This window comes from Prunus mume, linkage group LG2 (genome assembly GCF_029339155.1).
Source record: "Prunus mume cultivar Tortuosa linkage group LG2, ASM2933915v1, whole genome shotgun sequence".
NCBI lineage: Eukaryota > Viridiplantae > Streptophyta > Magnoliopsida > Rosales > Rosaceae > Prunus > Prunus mume.
This window is the reverse complement of record NC_142699.1, coordinates 42,646,394-42,664,790: the sequence shown is the minus strand read 5'-3', so window position 1 is coordinate 42,664,790 and position 18,397 is coordinate 42,646,394. Positions and strand designations below refer to the sequence as shown.

The 18,397-nt window shown below is 35.3% G+C and overlaps 1 protein-coding gene and 1 pseudogene across 1 annotated transcript; both read right to left on the bottom strand.

Annotated features, from left to right (window-relative positions):
• The window catches only part of LOC148920428 (26S proteasome non-ATPase regulatory subunit 11 homolog pseudogene), a 76,309-nt pseudogene that overhangs the window by 2,088 nt on the left and 55,824 nt on the right, over positions 1-18,397 (bottom strand).
• Positions 14,479-16,222, bottom strand: LOC148920431 (uncharacterized). The gene is made up of 2 exons (XM_089046929.1): positions 16,053-16,222; positions 14,479-15,416 (listed from the first exon to the last, which is right to left on the bottom strand). The coding sequence occupies exons 1-2, from the start codon at positions 16,220-16,222 to the stop codon at positions 15,080-15,082; spliced, it is 507 nt and encodes a 168-aa protein (XP_088903055.1). The 3' UTR covers positions 14,479-15,079.

Here is an 18,397-nt window from a genome sequence, read left to right as displayed (position 1 = left end):
TGGTATTTTGCTCTGAGACTAAGATGACGCAATATATTTGTTTCGCGACGTGGATTCGTTTTGTTAAACGTCGTTATGTGTGATATAACCGACGTGGATTTGATTTTTTAATTATAAATAGATTTTTTTTCACGAGCTCTTTCAGTTTTAGTTTTCAATTAGGGTTTCAACTTCTTCTTGCCCTTTTCTCTTTCTCACCTCACCTCTTAGGAGGCCATTGTTTGGATGTTGGTGTGTGTGTATGTTTGTGTATCTGATTCCCAAAAACACACACATCACCAATTTTCAAAAAATTGTCTATCTGATTGCAAATCTGTGGCTGCCGTCGTGAAATTTTAGGAGGCAATTGTTTGGATGTTGATGTGTGTGTGCGTTTGTGTAGATACACAAATGCACACACATCATCAACTTCCAAAAAATTGTCTCTCTGATTGCAAATCTGAGGCTGCCATCATCAAATTTCATAGGCAATTTTTTGGATGTTAATGTGTATGTGCATTTGTGTATTTCAAAGACACAAATACACATACATCATTAACCTCTAAAATATTGTCTTTCTGGTAAGATTATGATGAGGAGCAGAGTTTCATCTGGTAAGATTTCGTAACCCTTGAGATCTCAGAAAAATGTGATTATATCGGCGGTTTTCTATATAAACCGTCGTGGTTATTTCAATTCTTGTCATTAAGTTCATCTACCGACGTAGGATAACAAAATCCAAGAAATAAATTGTTAAAAAAAATTCTTATTAAGACGACGGTTTAAATATAAGGTATGACGTATAAAGTGAATAAATACGACGTTAAATTTTATAATACGTCGTCAAATGAAAAACCCCAACGTGGTGAGAGTTAAAGATACCGTCGTAGAACTATACGAGAAAGATGTCGATATATTTATCTATGCCGTAGTTGTACATTAATTTAATACGGCGGTATTTTGTATTATACAGTCATGGATTTATTTGTAATTATACGACGCCTTATACGAAAACTTAGTCGTGTTAATTTCTGAGTAAAAACGGCGGCTTTTTTTGACATCGTCGTCTATAATTTCTACGTCGGTCTATTCATAACTTCTGCCATTCTTTGTTAGCTTAGATTTTAGTCTGCGGAAATCCCATTTCAATAAGACGTTGGTTTTTAATTAGGTGCGTCGTCTTTTATGAACATCTATTGGAATCTCCCATTTTTAGGTGTCTAAGGTGTTATTACACGGCGGTTTTATAGAACTGTCGTCTTTTAAAAAACAACGACGGTTTTCCCTTAGACCGTCGTTTTTTTCTGGTCGTCTTTATCACTTTTTATAGTAGTGCATGCAGGACAAAGGACGACCTCTCTCCTCCATGCACGCTAATGTAAAAGAGGGGCCCGTCAAACATTCATGGTTGTGGCCAAGGTCTAAAATATCGATGGTATCGAAAATATCGGTAGTACAAAAATATGGAAATTTCGATGGAAATATCGAGATATTATCGATATCCGTAAAAATTGAATAAAAACCACGAAAATTGTAAGAAAAACTTGGAAATTTTTATTGAAACTTTGGAGGATGTTTATTTAGTCAATAATCTATTAATTTATCACAAAAAATTCGAAGGAAATTCATTGTATGATGGGTTTAGCTAATTTAAGTTGATTATACAGAGAGCTGACAAACAGTGTGAGTGTAGAAAATATGTAGTAATTAATAAAAGAAGATTAAACACACCATAATCATTTATATATAATGATTTTCTATAATATTTTACACTTTATACACTGCATAGTAAGATACATGAGTGATTTAGTACCACATAGAGTTCCTATGATGTTCAAAATTTTCACTATCTTCATCATCTTTATGTGTTGAGTAAGTGTATTGTGAAGAGTAGTCATCAAATGATAAATCCCGAAAATAGTTTTATATGTAATTGTTAACATGCTAACCATATGAATCCGAGATTGGTTGACGTTGTCCATAAGCAAAATCATTTGAAGATTGGGTCTCACATTCTTTCCATGAGTCGCTTGATTTTATCCCGAAAGGGAAAGGTCAAAGACTCACATTCTCATGTGTAAATTTATTTTTTTGCAAAAACAGTTCAAAAAAAATCAATAAAAGTAAACATATTTTAGCATATTATCACAAAAACATAAGCAATATGGTAGTTAAGGCATTGGAGGAGTGAAATGGCAGGGGTTTGAATCCTTTGCGTGTGTGCTTTGTTTTTTTTGTTTTTGTTTTTTCATTTTTTCCATTACATCGATATTTTCTATATTATCGATATTATCGATATTATAGCGATATTTTGACAAAATTTTGTTGAAGTGTGAGCGAAATTATAGACATCGATATTTTCTGATATTATCGTCGATATTGTCGATATTTATATGATATGTGTATGGATATGTTCCGAAATATTCGGGACTCGAAAAAACGATAATAATCCTCGATATTTCATCGATATTATTGATATTTTAGACTATGGTTGTGGCAAAATTCATTGTACATCAAAGTTCGAGCGTGTGCCAACATTGTACATTTTCAAGATGCAAATGACATCGACTGATAATTCTCTGATATTTATGCATTTCTTCCTCTTCTTCTACATCCCATTAGTATATATACACCAAGTCTTTTCAACCAAAGTATTTCCTTATTCAAACACACCGTTCTTACTTTACGTCATTTCAAATTTCATCATTTATGAATGACTTAGTACTTTTAAAATTTCCTCATCCAAACACATGATTATTGTTATAGCTTAGGATTATCATCATTCACTAATAATAAACAACCCAAGAGACTGTTTTCTCCTTTTGGATATGTTACATATGGTATTTCTACTTTTCTTATTAATTTGCTCCGATTATTTATTTATTTTCTTCTGTAATTTGTGGAAATTATTTACTAGTTTTTACCTTTGTAATGATTTTCTCTATCCAAAACCACACTGTAGCAATGGCGAAAGATCCAGTTCGAGATCTTGTCACTAGTGATGCTGGTATGGTCATTCTTTCAAAATTTACTTCCTTTCCAGTATTATTTTCTGTGTGGTTGGCTTGAATGAAAATATGGATGAAGAGAAGAATTTTAAGTTTTTTTGTTGTTGTTGTTATGAGACCACTAAAATTGTTGTTATGTTGAGATGACTTTGTCAACAAGCATGGATTTGAGATTGTTATTTTTATCAATTTTTTGTATTCCTTGGTTTAGGAGGAGACCAAACAGAGGGTTTGGTTATGTTCTTTGGAATAATTTGATATGTTTTGTATTTCTAAGACCCGATCATGTTGCATCAAAACACATCCCACACCTTGTGCCAACACTAGCTTAGGCTGCCTTGCCCCTGTTGGGCCAGTCCCCTGAAACTGTTGTACCTCTCTGAAGTGAATTTGGGCATTCCTCTTGGTATGCCCCACTTGCCCACAAGTGTAACAAGTTAGGCCATTTCCTTGGCCCATCCTCCACAGGTGAAGTTAGGCGATCCCTCACAAAATGACCGACCTGCCCACAATGATGGTAGGCTGCACTAGTCTGCTGAGAAGGAAACCTAGTTGTATTGGCCATAGACTACTGTCCCAAGTACTAGCCTAGACTAGACAAGAACCAGATCTTCCACTACCTTAGCTAGACCTACTTCCTCCAGACCAACCACTGCATGCAGAGTTAGAACTAGATCCTCTCCTATGTGATGGACCATGACTCGGTCCACCAAAGCCTGATACATCTCTACGGCGCGCCAACACTCATCTTGTATTGCTTTGCCACTCACCTGGGCCAATGCCCTCATATTAAGATAAGTGTTCGCAGTGACCACTACCTGAATCTACAACCATAGACCCTCCTCAAAACATCTACATCTTTCTTCCTCAGTAACTACCAATTTAGGTGCAAATCTTGACAGCTCATTAAATTTGTGTTCATACTCCAATATAGGCATGGATCCCTATTTCAGATACAAAAATTCAGACTTCTTAGCATTCCTGTATGAAGGTGGATAGAACTGCTCCATTGAAATTCTCCCAAGTAATAGCAGTCGGATTTGCATAACTTCTTCTGACTGCCTTCCATCAATGATAAGCATTACCCTTCAGGAGAAAGGTGGCTAATCGGAATCTATCACCGTCTGGACCTGCAAAACCTCAAATATCTACTCTAAGTGACGACTGCCTCTTACAGCAACCCTTTCCCCACAAGTTGAGGGTAATAATGTTTCTTCTTCTTCTTATTTTTGGATTGGCAAATTGGGAAAAAAGTATTGCAACTCAAAGATATTATTTCTTCTTGTTCTCTTTGTAGCTTTCGTTTTTTTTTTATACTTAGAACGAGTTTTAAAATCTCAGTATGCTATATATCCACAAATAAAAAAAAAGTTAAATAAAATTGCACTACTACAAAAAGTGACAAAGCGACCAAAAAAAATGACGGTCTAATGAAAACCGTCATTGTTTTTTAAAGACGACTGTTCTATAAAACCACCGTGTAATAACACCTTAGACACCTAAAAAATGGAGATTCAAATGGCTATTCCTAAAACACGATGTACCAAATTAAAACACCGATGTCTTATTGAAATAGGATTTCCGCATAGTAAAATCAAAGCCAACAAAGAACGGCAGAAGTTATGAATTGACCGACGTAGAAAGTAAAGACGACGATTTCAAAAAAAGCCGCCCTTTTTACGCATAAATTAACACGACCAAGTTTTCGTATAAGGTGCCGTATAATTACAAATAAATTCACGGCGGTAAAAATCAAAATACCGCCGTATTAAATTAATGTACAACTACGGCAAAGATAAATATATCGACGTCTTTCTCGTATAGTTCTACGACGGTATCTTTAAATCTTACAACGTTGGGGTTTTTCATTTAACGACGTATTATAAAATTTAACGTCGTATTTATTCACTTTATACGTCATACCTTATATTTAAACCGTCGTCTTAATAAGAATTTTTTTGAACAATTTATTTCTTGGATTTTGTTATCCTACGTCGGTAGATCTACTTAATGACAAGAATTGAAATAATCACGACGGTTTATATAGAAAACCGCCGACATAATTAGATTTTTCTGAGATCCCAAGGGTTACGAAATCTTACAAGATGGAACTCTGTTCCTCATCATAATCTTACCAGAAAGACAATATTTGTGTCTTTGAGATACACAAACGCACATACTTATTAACATCCAAAAAGTTGCCTTTGAAATTTGACGACGGCAGCCTCATATTTGCAATTAGAGAGACAATTTTTTGGAAATTGATGATGTGTGTGTGTTTGTGTAGATACACAAATGCACACACACATCAACATCCAAACAATTGCCTTCTAGAATTTCACGACGTCAGCCACAAATTTGTAATCGAGAGGTAATTTTTTGAAAATTGGTGATGTGTGTATGTTTGTGAATCAGATACATAAACATACACACACACCAACATTCAAACAATTGCCTCCTAAGAGGTGAGGTGAGACAGAGAAAGGGGCAAGAAGAAGTTGAAACCCTAATTGAATACTAAAATGAAAGAACCCGTGAAAAAAAACTCTATTTATAATTAAAAAATCAAATCCACGTCGGTTATATTACACCTAACGACGTTTAACAAAAGGAATCCACGTCATGAACAAATACATTGCGTCGCCTTAATCTTACTGAAGATATTACACAGCTTAGGTGCATGGAAGAAATTAGGGCTACTGTGGTTGCAGTATATATGAGGTTTGTCCTTATCAAATATTTATTTCACACTCAAATTTGTGTTTGAAAAAAAAAATCATTATAGCATAAGACATTGGTGGTTTATTTATTGCGTCGTTTGAAACCACTAACCACGTCGTTAGTTTTGTACCGTCGTGATAAATTAATTATAACATCGGTTTCTATTTCAGTTCGTCGTGTGAAATTGTATAATACGTTGTTTGTTTATAAATAATCGTCGTGTGCTTTTTTGTGCTGACTTTTTTATATATCTTTGTTTTATATATTTAGGTGCTTATATGATCGTTTGAAAGAAGCAAATATGTGCAGCATGGTTGGCTTTATCCACCCTGCTCAAGTTAGTGCCAACGCAATCACTAACCATGATAATGATTGGTAGCAAGTCGACTTCAGAAGACATATGGTGAACAGATTTTCATGATGCCTTACAATCCAGGGTTAGTCTCCTTAACAGGATTTTGTTTGTATGATTTTCACTAACTGATCTGCGTATAAAACTGTTTAAATAATTTTGTGCCGTTTGAAACATCTAACCACGTTGGTGCTTTATTTATTGAGTCGTTTGAAACTACTAACCACGTCGTTAGTTATTTACCGTCGTGATAAATTTATAATGACGTCGATTGCTACGTTATTTCGTCGTGTGAAACTGTATAATACGTCCTTTTTTATAAATAACCGTCATGTGTTTTCTTTTGCTAACTTGTTATATTAACCGTCGCTTTTTATATTAATTTTGTGCAGCTGTCATTGGGTCTTTGATTGACAGCGCAAAGAAGGAAACAGTCTATTTTCTGGATCCTCAGCCGAAATCGTGTGGTTGATGAGTAGGCCAAAACATCATGAACAAGCTATAAAAATTTATAATTCCCACATAGGTCGACAAGGCCGTGAAACACCAATTTGAAAACTCACAGCACACCAAAGCAAACCTAGCAAAGTGTCAAATGCGGTATTATGTGATGCGTTTCATGAGGGACATTATCATGGATCCTTCCTTGGAGTTTGAGAAGAAGGTAAGAAAAAAAATTTCAGATACATTTTATGTGGTTTTTTGTATTATCAACGACGGTCCTTTAAAATTACCGTCTTTGAATCGATATACTACGTCGGTTATGAAAAATAGCGTCGTCTGTGATTGAATTTCTTTTTATTTATAAAGCTTAATAATCATTGCTTATGGATTGCAGTTTGCCAAGGGAAAAGAGCAAGCGCCATACCCCCAAGAAGCCATTGATGAAGTCCGGAATGAATGGACAGGGTTTGTTTGCCTTCATATGGAGTAGAAGATTTTTGGAACACTTGATATTTTTATATAATGTACAAATTTTGTCTATAATATACATCCTTTTTTTCCCTGAAAATTTGTTAAGGTTTTCTTAATTTAAAAAAAAAAAAAAATTGCGTGAACCGATGTGTAATAACTTTCCAACGACATAATTATGTCAAAAACCAACGTAAAAGGATATTTAGACGACAGATATGACGTGGTAATTAAATTACACGGCGACGCCTTTTTTGTTTAAGTCGTGATATACCGTTTGTACGTCCATGGGACGTCGTTTTAGTGAAAATTTCGCCATGGTTTCGCTTTTAAACGATGTCCTTTGAACAAGTAAGTCGTTCATTATATTTACAACGTCATTACTTTCTTAAAGTCGACGTGGTTTGTTGTGTTTGTAGGAATATTTTATTCTATTTCATTCAAAATATTCATAATAAATTTAAAATAGATCAAAAAAATGCAACGTCAACTCCTATGAAGTCATTGATATATTTTCTTCCCCCTAAATCTTAAAAAAATTCAGTTTGAGTAATACAATTTTAAAATGACCACCCAAAAATAAATTATTTTGATGGGTCATAACATCACTTATAGTTTGAGGTTTAGTAGGGTTTAGGGCTTAGGGTTGTTATTTATTAGGGTTTTGGGTTAAAGGATAATTTTTGGGGTTTACGGTTTATGTTTGTTATATGTTAGGCTGTAAATCCATAAACCCTTTTATAAAATTATATTTTAAAAATATATAATTTAGGGTTTAGGGTTTAGGGTATTACTTTTTAACGACGGTGATTGAGTCGTGGAATATTGAGTTTATATCGGATGGTGAAACATCCGCCATGGTTTCTCTTTTAAACGACATCCTTTATACAAGTGAGTCGTTTATTATGATTTACAACATCGTTAATTTCTTAACCCCGATGTGGTTTGTGTTGATATAAGAATATTTTATTATTTTTAATTCAAAATATTCAAAATAAATTTAAAATAAATCCAAAAAATGCAACGTCAACCCCTATGAAGTCATTGATATATTTTCTTCCCCCTAAACCTTAAAAAAATGCAGTTTGAGTAATAAAAATTTAAAATGACCAGCCAAAACAAAATTATTTTGATGAGTCATAACATCACTTATAGTTTGGTGGTTTAGGGTTTAGAGTTTAGGGTTGTTATTTATTAGAGTTTAGGGTTAAAGTATAATTTTTGGGGTTTAGGGTTTATGTTTGTTATATATTAGGCTGTAAAACCATAAACACTTTTATAAAATTATATTTTAGATATATATAATTTAGGGTTTAGGGTATTATTTTTTAACGACGGTATTTATGTCTCCACTCTATGTTTATATTTTTGATAACAGTGTTTATGTTCCTTTAAGATGACGTTGTACACGACTAACATTGTCATTGATTTAAAAAAACGTAAAAGGTTATTCAAACGACGCTATTGGTTCAATAGACGACGTGATTTCTTTAAAATAAACGGCGTTACGTTCAGTGTTTGCGTCGTGGAATACTATATTTACGTCGATTTTGCAGAACTTTCGCCATGGTTTTTCTTAGTTTCGAAGACTTCTGTTTGATTTTGCGTCGTACATAGTTTTACCATGACGTCTTAAATATAATAAGCGTCATGTTTAAAGTGAACTTTTAACAACGGTTGTTTTTCCGTCGATGTTTTAAAGAGCGTGCTTTCTAAAAATTTTCGCGTGACCTAAAATTTTCAGATTTGGCTCTTAGTTTTATACTTCTAACCCTGAACCCTAAAATTTTTAGATTTCACGCAACATAACATTTCGCTCTTTCACTTCATCTCTAATTCAAAGTTGGGCTCTCAGTTCGTCGAATCCAAGTAGGCCATAATCTGTGAGCTCTGCCAACCTTTAAGTACAAACCCTATCTTCCCCTTGTAAATTCATTGAATGATATTAGGTTGTTTTGTTAAAGGGTTTTAGATATATGTTTTGCGATCTGTTAATAATGTTGTTGGAGGTATGGGTTCATGGATTTTCTGTTTAATGTTTTCTTGATCACTCTCTGTTATGTTGAATAGGGAATGATTTAATTTTGTCGGATCTTTTAATCACTCTCTGTTATGTTGAATTGGGAATGGATTTATTGTTTTCATGCTTAGTATATGTTGGTTTCATGCTTGGTTTCATGTATATGTTGTGTTCTTAATAGGATTTTGGGATCTTGAAAATAAACTAGGATATCGACGTGTTTTTTGGCATACGACGACGGTTTTTTCATAAATCGTCGTTTGTATTACTTATACACGACGGTGTTCTTTAACTATCGTCATGGTTATAATTAGACGACGTTGTTGAAAATCCGTTGTCTATATATGTCAAATACTTCTGTTTTTGTTTAAAAACCGTCGTCTATGTTGTATATTACTTGCTATTAGAACTTTATATAATCTGCTATAGTGATGGTGATTGCTTGTCTTTTCACTTTATTATAGATAATAGGGTATAGTGTCGGAGATGGATAAGTCATGGATGCACTTGGATAGAAGATCGAAGGCATATGAGTTAGGGGTGAAAGCATTTTTGAACTTTTCTGTAGAAAATCTTCTGACTACAACACATATCCGTTGTCCATGTGTTAAATGTGTTAATTTGAAATTATTTGGGGTTGGAATTATAAGGGATCTCTTATACTTTAATGGAGTTTACCAAAGCTATAAGAATTGGACATTTCACAGAGAACCTTGGGAAGCAACTACTAATGCTAGTAGAAATGTTGAAGAAGATGATGACCATAGTAGGTACAGTTTTGTGTCTGAAGAAATAGAGATGGATGATAATGATTTTGGTGATTTTGGATCTGATCCTTATGAGTTTGCTAATGTGATTGGGGATGGAGATCAACCATTGTACCCTGGTTGTAGAAAGTACACGAAGTTATCGGCATTAGTGAAGTTGTATAATTTGAAGGCAAAACATGGGATGAGTGATGTCTATTTTACAGAATTATTGATACTTCAAGGCGATTTCCTTCCATAAGGAAATACAGTACCAGCCTCTATGTATGAGGCAAAAAGGACTTTGTGTGCATTGGGGCTGAGTTATGAGAAAATGCACGCATGCCCCAATGATTGCATCTTGTATAGGAAGGAGTATGAGGATTCAACTAATTGTCTTACTTGTGGTATCTCAAGGTGGAAGGAAGGCAAAGATTCAATCTTGAAAGAGGGTGTGCCAGCGAAGGTGGTGTGGTATTTTCCTCCAATTTCAAGGTTTAAAAGGATGTTTCGATCACATGAGACAGCTAAGAGTTTGACTTGGCATGCTGCTAGAAAATCAATTGACGGTCAGATGTCTCATCCGGCGGATTCCCCGTTTTGGAAACTTCTTGATGATAAATGGCCCGAGTTTGGTAATAAGCCGAGAAATTTGAGATTGGCTCTTTCATCTGATGGATTCAATCCCCACAATTCTCTAAGTAGCAGATATAGTCGCTGGCTAGTTATCTTAGTTACATATAATCTCCCTCTATAGTTGTGCATGAAACGAAAATTCATAATGTTGACCTTATTGATTTCCGGTCCTAAACAACCCGGAAATGATATAGACGTCTACTTGGAGCCTTTGATTGATGATTTAAAATCTTTGTGGGATGGGATTAGAGGAGTGTATGATGCACATAATGGAGAATACTTTACACTCAAAGCTGCATTAATGTGGACAGTTAATGATTTCCCCGCCTATGAAAACTTATCTGGTTGTGTTGTTAAAGGATATAAAGCTTGTCCAATATGCGGCGATGATACACCTAGTCACAGGTTGAAAAATGGCCACAAAATTTGTTACATTGGGCATAGAAAATGGTTACCAATTAATCATCCATATAGGAGGTAACGTGCAGCTTTTAATGGGAAACCTGAATATGGCACACCTCCCGAGCCAGTAACCGGAGAAAAAGTGCTGCATATGGTTGAAGATGGTGACAGAGTTTGTTGGAAGAAGAAATCAATATTCTTTGATCTCAAGTATTGGAAATACCTTCCTGTGAGGCATGTCCTAGATCTTATGCACATTGAGAAGAATGTTTGCGATAGTATCATTGGTACATTGCTGGAGATCCCTGGAAAAAATAAAGATGGGATTGCTACTCGATTAGATTTATTGAACATGGGGGTCAAAACTGATTTGCAACCCGAGTATGGAGAAAGACGTACTCGTTTGCCTCCCGAACCTTGGAATTTGTCAAGAGCAGAGAAGAGAGAGGTTTGCAATTCTTTCTATGGTATGAAGGTCCCTGAAGGTTATTCTTCAAATATAAAAAATCTTGTATCTTTACAAGATTCAAGACTTCTTGGCCTTAAATCACATGATTGCCATACCTTAATGCAACAATTGCTCCCTGTAGCAATTCGTTCTGTTTTGGAGAAGCCTGCAAGGTATGCAATAACTCATTTGTGCTTCTTCTTCAATGCTATATGTGCAAAGACTGTTGTTTCCAAGCTAGATAAGTTGGAAGAAGATGTAGTAGTTACTTTGTGTTTGCTTGAGAAGTACTTTCCCCCTTCATTCTTTGATATCATGGTTCATCTAGTAGTACATTTTGTCAGAGAAGTTCGTCTATGTGGGCCAGTATATTTTAGATGGATGTATCCGTTTGAAAGATATATGAAAGTGCTAAAGGGGTATGTTCAGAATCGTATTCATCCCGAAGGTTGCATTGCTTTGAGCGGTATATAGTCAAGAAGTGTAGAGTTTTGTACCGAGCATTTATCTGATGTTAGTATAGTTGGAGTGCCTTCAAGCCAAAAGATGGGAGTTTCAAAGCCATTATCAGGTTGCACAGTGAGCGTAGTTTATCGGACTGTTGAACCAAGCACATCTATATGTCTTGGAGAATACGGAGGAAGTCCTACCTTATATCGAGTACGTATGAGTTTTATTCTTTAAGTTTCCATTTTAAATTATTTCCTATGTTTATCTTATATGTTTGGGACTCTAATGCTTGAATTTTTCGTGTCATGTAGGCAACATATGATCCACATCAAGACCGCTTATCCAAAATTTAGAAAGAGAACAAAGTGGTTGCAGGATAAGCACAATAGCACTTTCATTCAATGGCTATGCTTCAAGGTATATGTTATTGAATAATATTGGACTTTTAATTTTCTTTTCTCTATGTTAGATTGAATTAAGATATGATTAATTTGCAGGTTCAAAGTGAACTTAATGAGGAAGACAATCATGGCGTATCAGAAAATTTAAGGTGGCTAGTAGCTGGTCCAAACATGGCAGTTCCATTATATAGGAGCTATCTTATGAAAGGTATTAAATTCAACATCAAGGCACAAGATGATGTGCGGACAACTCAAAATAGTGGAGTTTATTTACTTGCACATACCATGCAAGTTGCTAGTGCCAAGGATAAAAACTCAATTATCTCAAATATGGGTTTCTATGGTGTCATTCAAGAAATTTGGGACCTTGACTACCAAAAGTTTACAATCCCAGTCTTTAGGTGTGATTGGATAGATAGTACTTCTAGTCTTGTAGTCGACGAACTTGGATTTACCCTTGTAGATTTGAGTAAAATTGGACATAGGAATGACCAATTTGTTTTGGCTTCTCAAGTCAAACAAGTATTTTTTGTTGACGACCCGATACATCGTTGTTGGTCAGTATTGTTATCAATGCCTAATAAAGAATATAATGATGTTATTGGTGATGATGTCTTAGGTGATGTGAGAATTGAGTGTGAGCCATTTACTAGAGGGATGCCAAATGTTGACACATTTGATGAACTGGTGGGTGAGTTAGGGAGTCAAAATATTCGAGATGGGTATGAAGATATATGGATTGAATCATGCTTATGTAATTGGCAGTGTATGACATTAATTTTGTAATATATTGTAATGTGATTTCTTCACTTTCATTATGCAGGTTTTGGCCACAAAACAATCAGTACAAAAATTACTAGTTCCAGATTACAAACACGACGCTCTTGATAAAAATGTGAAAAACAAACGTCTGTTCTAATAAAAAACGACATTTTGGAGCATTCAACGACCGCAATATATTTACCGACGTCTTAAAGCAATGTAACAATAAAGAACCACGACGCTATTGTGAAACAGTTATTCAGGATATCACGTCGGAGAAGCATAAAGAACCGCCATGTAATTCAAAATAACACGACTCCAACCCCATAATACCGACGTCTAAAAGACGAGATATCTAATCTGAACGTTACAAAAGACGACGTCGTCATAAATTTACCACGTCGCATGTTCTTTCATAAACGAAGTGGAAAAGGATGAATTCACGACAGTATTTGAAGTTCATTGGTAAATTTGTCGACATTAAGATATATTTGGACGTCGTTCCTTAAAAAAAATAACGTTATATTGATGTATCCACGTCTCTTTTTTTAAGATAATGTTGTTAAAATTGCTTTAAACGGCAAATTTCAGATAAACGGTAATTTTGTTAATGATGACTTATAAATTATGAAACACGGCTGTCTTTTTCATGATAATGATGTTGTATATCAATGACAATGTATCATAATTAATGACCCCAACATTTTTTCCACGTCGTTTATTTTCAGATCGTATCGTTAAAATTATTTTACACGGCGGTGGAATGAGAAACGATGCCGTCTCAGAGTCATTAGATGACGATTATATTTTAAAAGATGACGTATAAATTCTGTAATATGGCTCTCATTTATTTGAAACTGACGTTGTTTATGTAGTTCAACTTCGTCTTTGTAAATACATGCGTCGTAAGTAATGACCCTAACATCTATTTCCACGTCATCATTCATAGAAAAATCGAAGTGAAAAATTTATTTCACGATGGTTGTTGGAAATGTAGTGACGTAGTAGGTGTCAATAACGTCGTCTATTATGTATTTAAAGACGTCATATTTTTATTTGTTGTGAAAGGTGTAATTAACAGCGTTGAGTTTTAGTTTTCGTCGTTGTATGTGTATCTTGCGGCCATGCCCTGTTAATATATGTCATATGTTGCCTTTTTAACGACGTTTTTTTGTTAGAGTTGGTCGTCTATTCTCATCCTCGACTGTTTTTTTTTTTCTCTTTTTGCAGTACAAAGACGTCGGTTTTTATTTGTTGATGACGTTGTTTGTTTTAACAACGACGGGTATTTAGCGTCGTGGTTCGGTTAGGGAAAAGATGTCGGTGGATTCCACGACCATTTGAAAACGGAATACACGACGGTGAATTCCCGTCGTCTTTTTCCTTTTTTGTAGTAGTGTTGACTGAAATTGAGAATATTGTCATTGAATTGCTTCAAATTGAAACCACCAAGGTAAAAATAACCAAATTGAACCATAGGGACTTTTGTGGTAAAAGTGATAAACCACAAGGAACAAAAGTGATGTATTTTTTAAACACGTCAATATATTCAGGATTTCACAGTTCATTTTTGAAGTCAACTGATAGAGATTGTTGTTTGCTTACTCTTTTTTTTAGAGTAAAAAGGATTTCATTCATAATCCGATAGGTTCATACATAGAACAACATGAGAACAGTGGTCTCATTAAAACATTTCTAAGAAAACCACGTGGGAAAAACCAAGGGTAGAAAAGAGTTCCACACATGCTGTGGACTAACAGGAGAGTCCGATTGAGACCCACCAAATCATTACAAATAACCAAAACAAAACAATCATACTACTAGATAAATTCAGTGCAGGAGACCCCAACATGAGAGCACACCAATGTATCCCAAACTGTCAAAGAAATCCTTCTATGAGCACAATCATAGTCCTTTGTCCAGCACAAGAGTTGTTCGGTACACCAAGGGTCAGAGACACAAGAGACACACCAAGACAACATAGAGAAGGCGTAGGGATTAATCAGCTTGCAAATAGTCAAAAAAAGAGGAAATAGAAAAAGCGAATCAAATTTTGAGGGAGCACACACCAACGATTCCCAAAACTATCAAAAAAAACAGCCTATGAGAACAACTATAGTCTTTGGACAGTGCAAGAGGAGCACTACAACCCATACTTGGCCACTTACCCTGAAGAGAAGATAATTCAGGTTATCGAACGTTCGTTGGATGCCAAGCCTACGAACGTATTAACTAGGAATAATCAAGGAACTTGTGGAGACCCCACAAGGTTGGTCTCCTCCAATGTAATGCACAATGGAATCTTGTAAGACTTTAAACGACTTTCAAAAATAAAAGCTCTCGCGTCATCATCATCGGCTATCTCCACAGGCCATGCGCTTTTCATTGTTTCATACATAGCTATTATAGTTATCTCATAGTCATTTGGGTCCACATTGATAATGTCATATACTTGCTTCTGAAGCTCCTTCAATGTAATTGTATTGGAAACGAGTACTGCTCTAGTTTTGAAATTTTCGTACCTTGAATCAACCCACCTCCCACCATAGTTAACCAAAATTGTCAATTTAGACAATTCACTGAAAAATAAGCCCAAAAAGATTAATAAAAAATAAAAAAGGAGCTATTTAGCTATGGAACAAAAATGAAAGTAGAAATACTAGTCAGCTATGAAACAAAAATGAAATTAAAAGATAGCAGAGATATGATATTAGAATGTAGAACTAACTAATAAAGCACAACATCAGTAAAATTTCTTCTTTTCAATAATATACAAAATCTGAACTTCGCATTATAAAAAATAAAAATAAAAATAAAAATAAAAATAAAAAACCAAGATAATCTGAGCTTTACAACATATTCTATATTTCAATTCCTAGTTCCTACCATGTCAAAGAAACGAAGAAGCAAAACAAAGAAGAAGTTTTTAAGATTACAAAACATACGCCAAGTTTTACTAATTTTAAAAATGAAACAAGCCAAGCCACACATGACATCTGCTCAAATTTGGAAAAGAACATCTGAGCAGAGCTTGAGCATGGCTCTAAAACCACTCGAGCTTGAGATCAAACAATATTTCTCGGATCTAAGTTTGAGAACCTTAATTTTCAGTTTGGATCAATTTATTTAAACAATATATGTGTGTGTGTGTGTGTGTATCATAATGTGCTGAGTTTTTTTTTTAAATTGTTCAGAAGAACAGGAAGAAATAATACCTTGTAGTACTTCTTGAGTAGTATGCCAATCCCAACAGAACAAATGCAATAAGAACCACGTTGAAGTAATTGTTGCCGAAGTTCCCACCTCCAACATCCTTGCTGTCGGGTGGGGGCTGCGTAGTTTCAGCATCATTTATAGGGGAACCAGTACCTCTTCTTGTTGTCATCTCCTTGTGTAGTTGTTCAGGTTCATTTGGAGACCCATCTTATAACAGATAGGGTTCATCATTGTGCTGGGCCAGGCTGACAAAATCTTAAATTTTCAAGTTCAAAAGAGAGTACAGAAAGTGACACTTGTGACGAGGGTAAATTTGGAAAACAAAACCTAACTTGTGTGATGCATTAATGATATTATTTTAAGTGTAAGGAAAGCAACACTTATCAGAAGAAGGAGAAACTCCAAAACAAAATATTAGTAGAGAAAGTTGCAAGATTCCTCTTATTTGTTTTGTGTATGCATATGAAAAATATAGTTTTTTATTTCTATTTTTTATTTTTTGGTTTTTGGATTGTCCCGGATCTTTTTCCTCTCAAAAGCATGATTTGATGCTCCGTGGCTCTTCTTCATGAGAGAGAGAGAGAGAGAGAGAGAGAGAGAGGAGGGTGTGGGGTGGGGACCGTGGGGTGGTTTTCCTTCGATCGATAGCCATAGGAATGTTATTAAAACCGCCCAGTGGTAGCAGTTGGCCAAATTTGCCAATACCAACACGTTGCACGCCCGCCTCCTTGTCACATGATTTTGTCCCCAGGTGTGTTCCAGGTCTCGTTGCTTTCAGTTCTTTGTCGTGCGCTGTGTTGGTTTTGGCAAATTTTTGCCTGCCAGGGTCGCTACAGAAGGGGAATGCTGCCGTCACTTTAAGCAACTGAAGCTAGACTCGCCCAGTTTACAGCACTACACGTGGTTGAAGAAGTCTATGATAAAATTTAAACACCACTAAACTCCTTCTTTTCCCGTTTTAACCTCTCACACAATTAAGGCATTCATTGCCCCACCCACCTGCTGCTTTCTTCCTTCGACCTCTTTCTCCAGCTAAAGCCAGCGAATAAAACAAGATAACTATCCTTTCTCTTTCTCAAATGACATGTACCAGAAGCGATATTTTTTTACCAGAAAAATAATAAAATGGGGAATCCACCCCATTTGTGAACAGTATTTAGGGTTTAGCGCTTATGCCAAATTTTCTAAAACAAATATTAAGTAGGGTAGTCTAGCTAATTGATTACATAAAACTTTTGATCACATGCAGGACAAAGGACGACCTCTCTCCTCCATGCACGCTAATGTAAAAGAGGGGCCCGTCAGACATTCATGGTTGTGGCCAAGGTCTAAAATATCGATGGTATCGGAAATTTCGGTAGTACAAAAATACGGAAATATCGAGATATTATCAATATCATGAAACTGAACTGACTATTTCTCAAACTGAACTGGTGACTTTAGAGATTCTGAATTCTAGCTGACTTATTTTGTTGTGGCTCAATGAACTTTGGTTGCTTCAATGTTTTGAAGGCTTTTGAAATCAAGTGATCATTTTGAGTTTTTATTTTTGATTGATTTTTTGGCTGTCTTTGATCTATTCACCTCCTCTCATATTTATAAAGAATGCAGGAGTGGAATTTCTAATCTTTTAATAATGGGCGGCAGATCTCTCGTTACAAATTTGGTTCAGCAAAAGCCAAAATAAGCAGAGTTTGAGTTTTTTTACAAATATGAAAACCTCAACAAATTTATGGAGAGTCCTGATCAAGCAGAACAAGTACTACAGTGCAGTTCCATCTTAGTGAGTCCTCAAGTCCAAGCCACTTCTGCCGCTTTTAGATCAAGAGGCAGCAATTCTACCCATTCAAAAAGCCTTCCAAGGCTTAAAATAGATTAAAGCTATGCTAAATTCGGACTTTGGTATAGATTTACAACTAAAGCTGAGCAGTTGAAGTTAGGGATAGTTCACCCAACACATGATATACCCAATTCCAACTTGGATCAAGCTCCTATCCAGCAGTAAATGGAATTCCACTATCATTTTGTCTTTCTAGATTTGATTTTTCCCTTTCTAGTTTTGTAAAAGGCAGTTCTGCCTAAAATAGTTCACCTTATTATCATTTATATTAGCTAGATCAATTTTGTACTGAGATAAATTGTGAAGTCCTCACTAGTCTGAGGCAGAAAAAGAACTTACTTGAGAGATATTCCTCAACCAAATTCACAATCACTTGTTTAGAAATTAGTAACTTGGGGCACAAGTTATCTATTTCAAGTAAGTTTGCTAGGATTTTCATTACTAGCAGTGGCATGCTCGCACACCAAAGAAAGTTGGTTTGTTGACCAGTTAATGGTTTTGAAG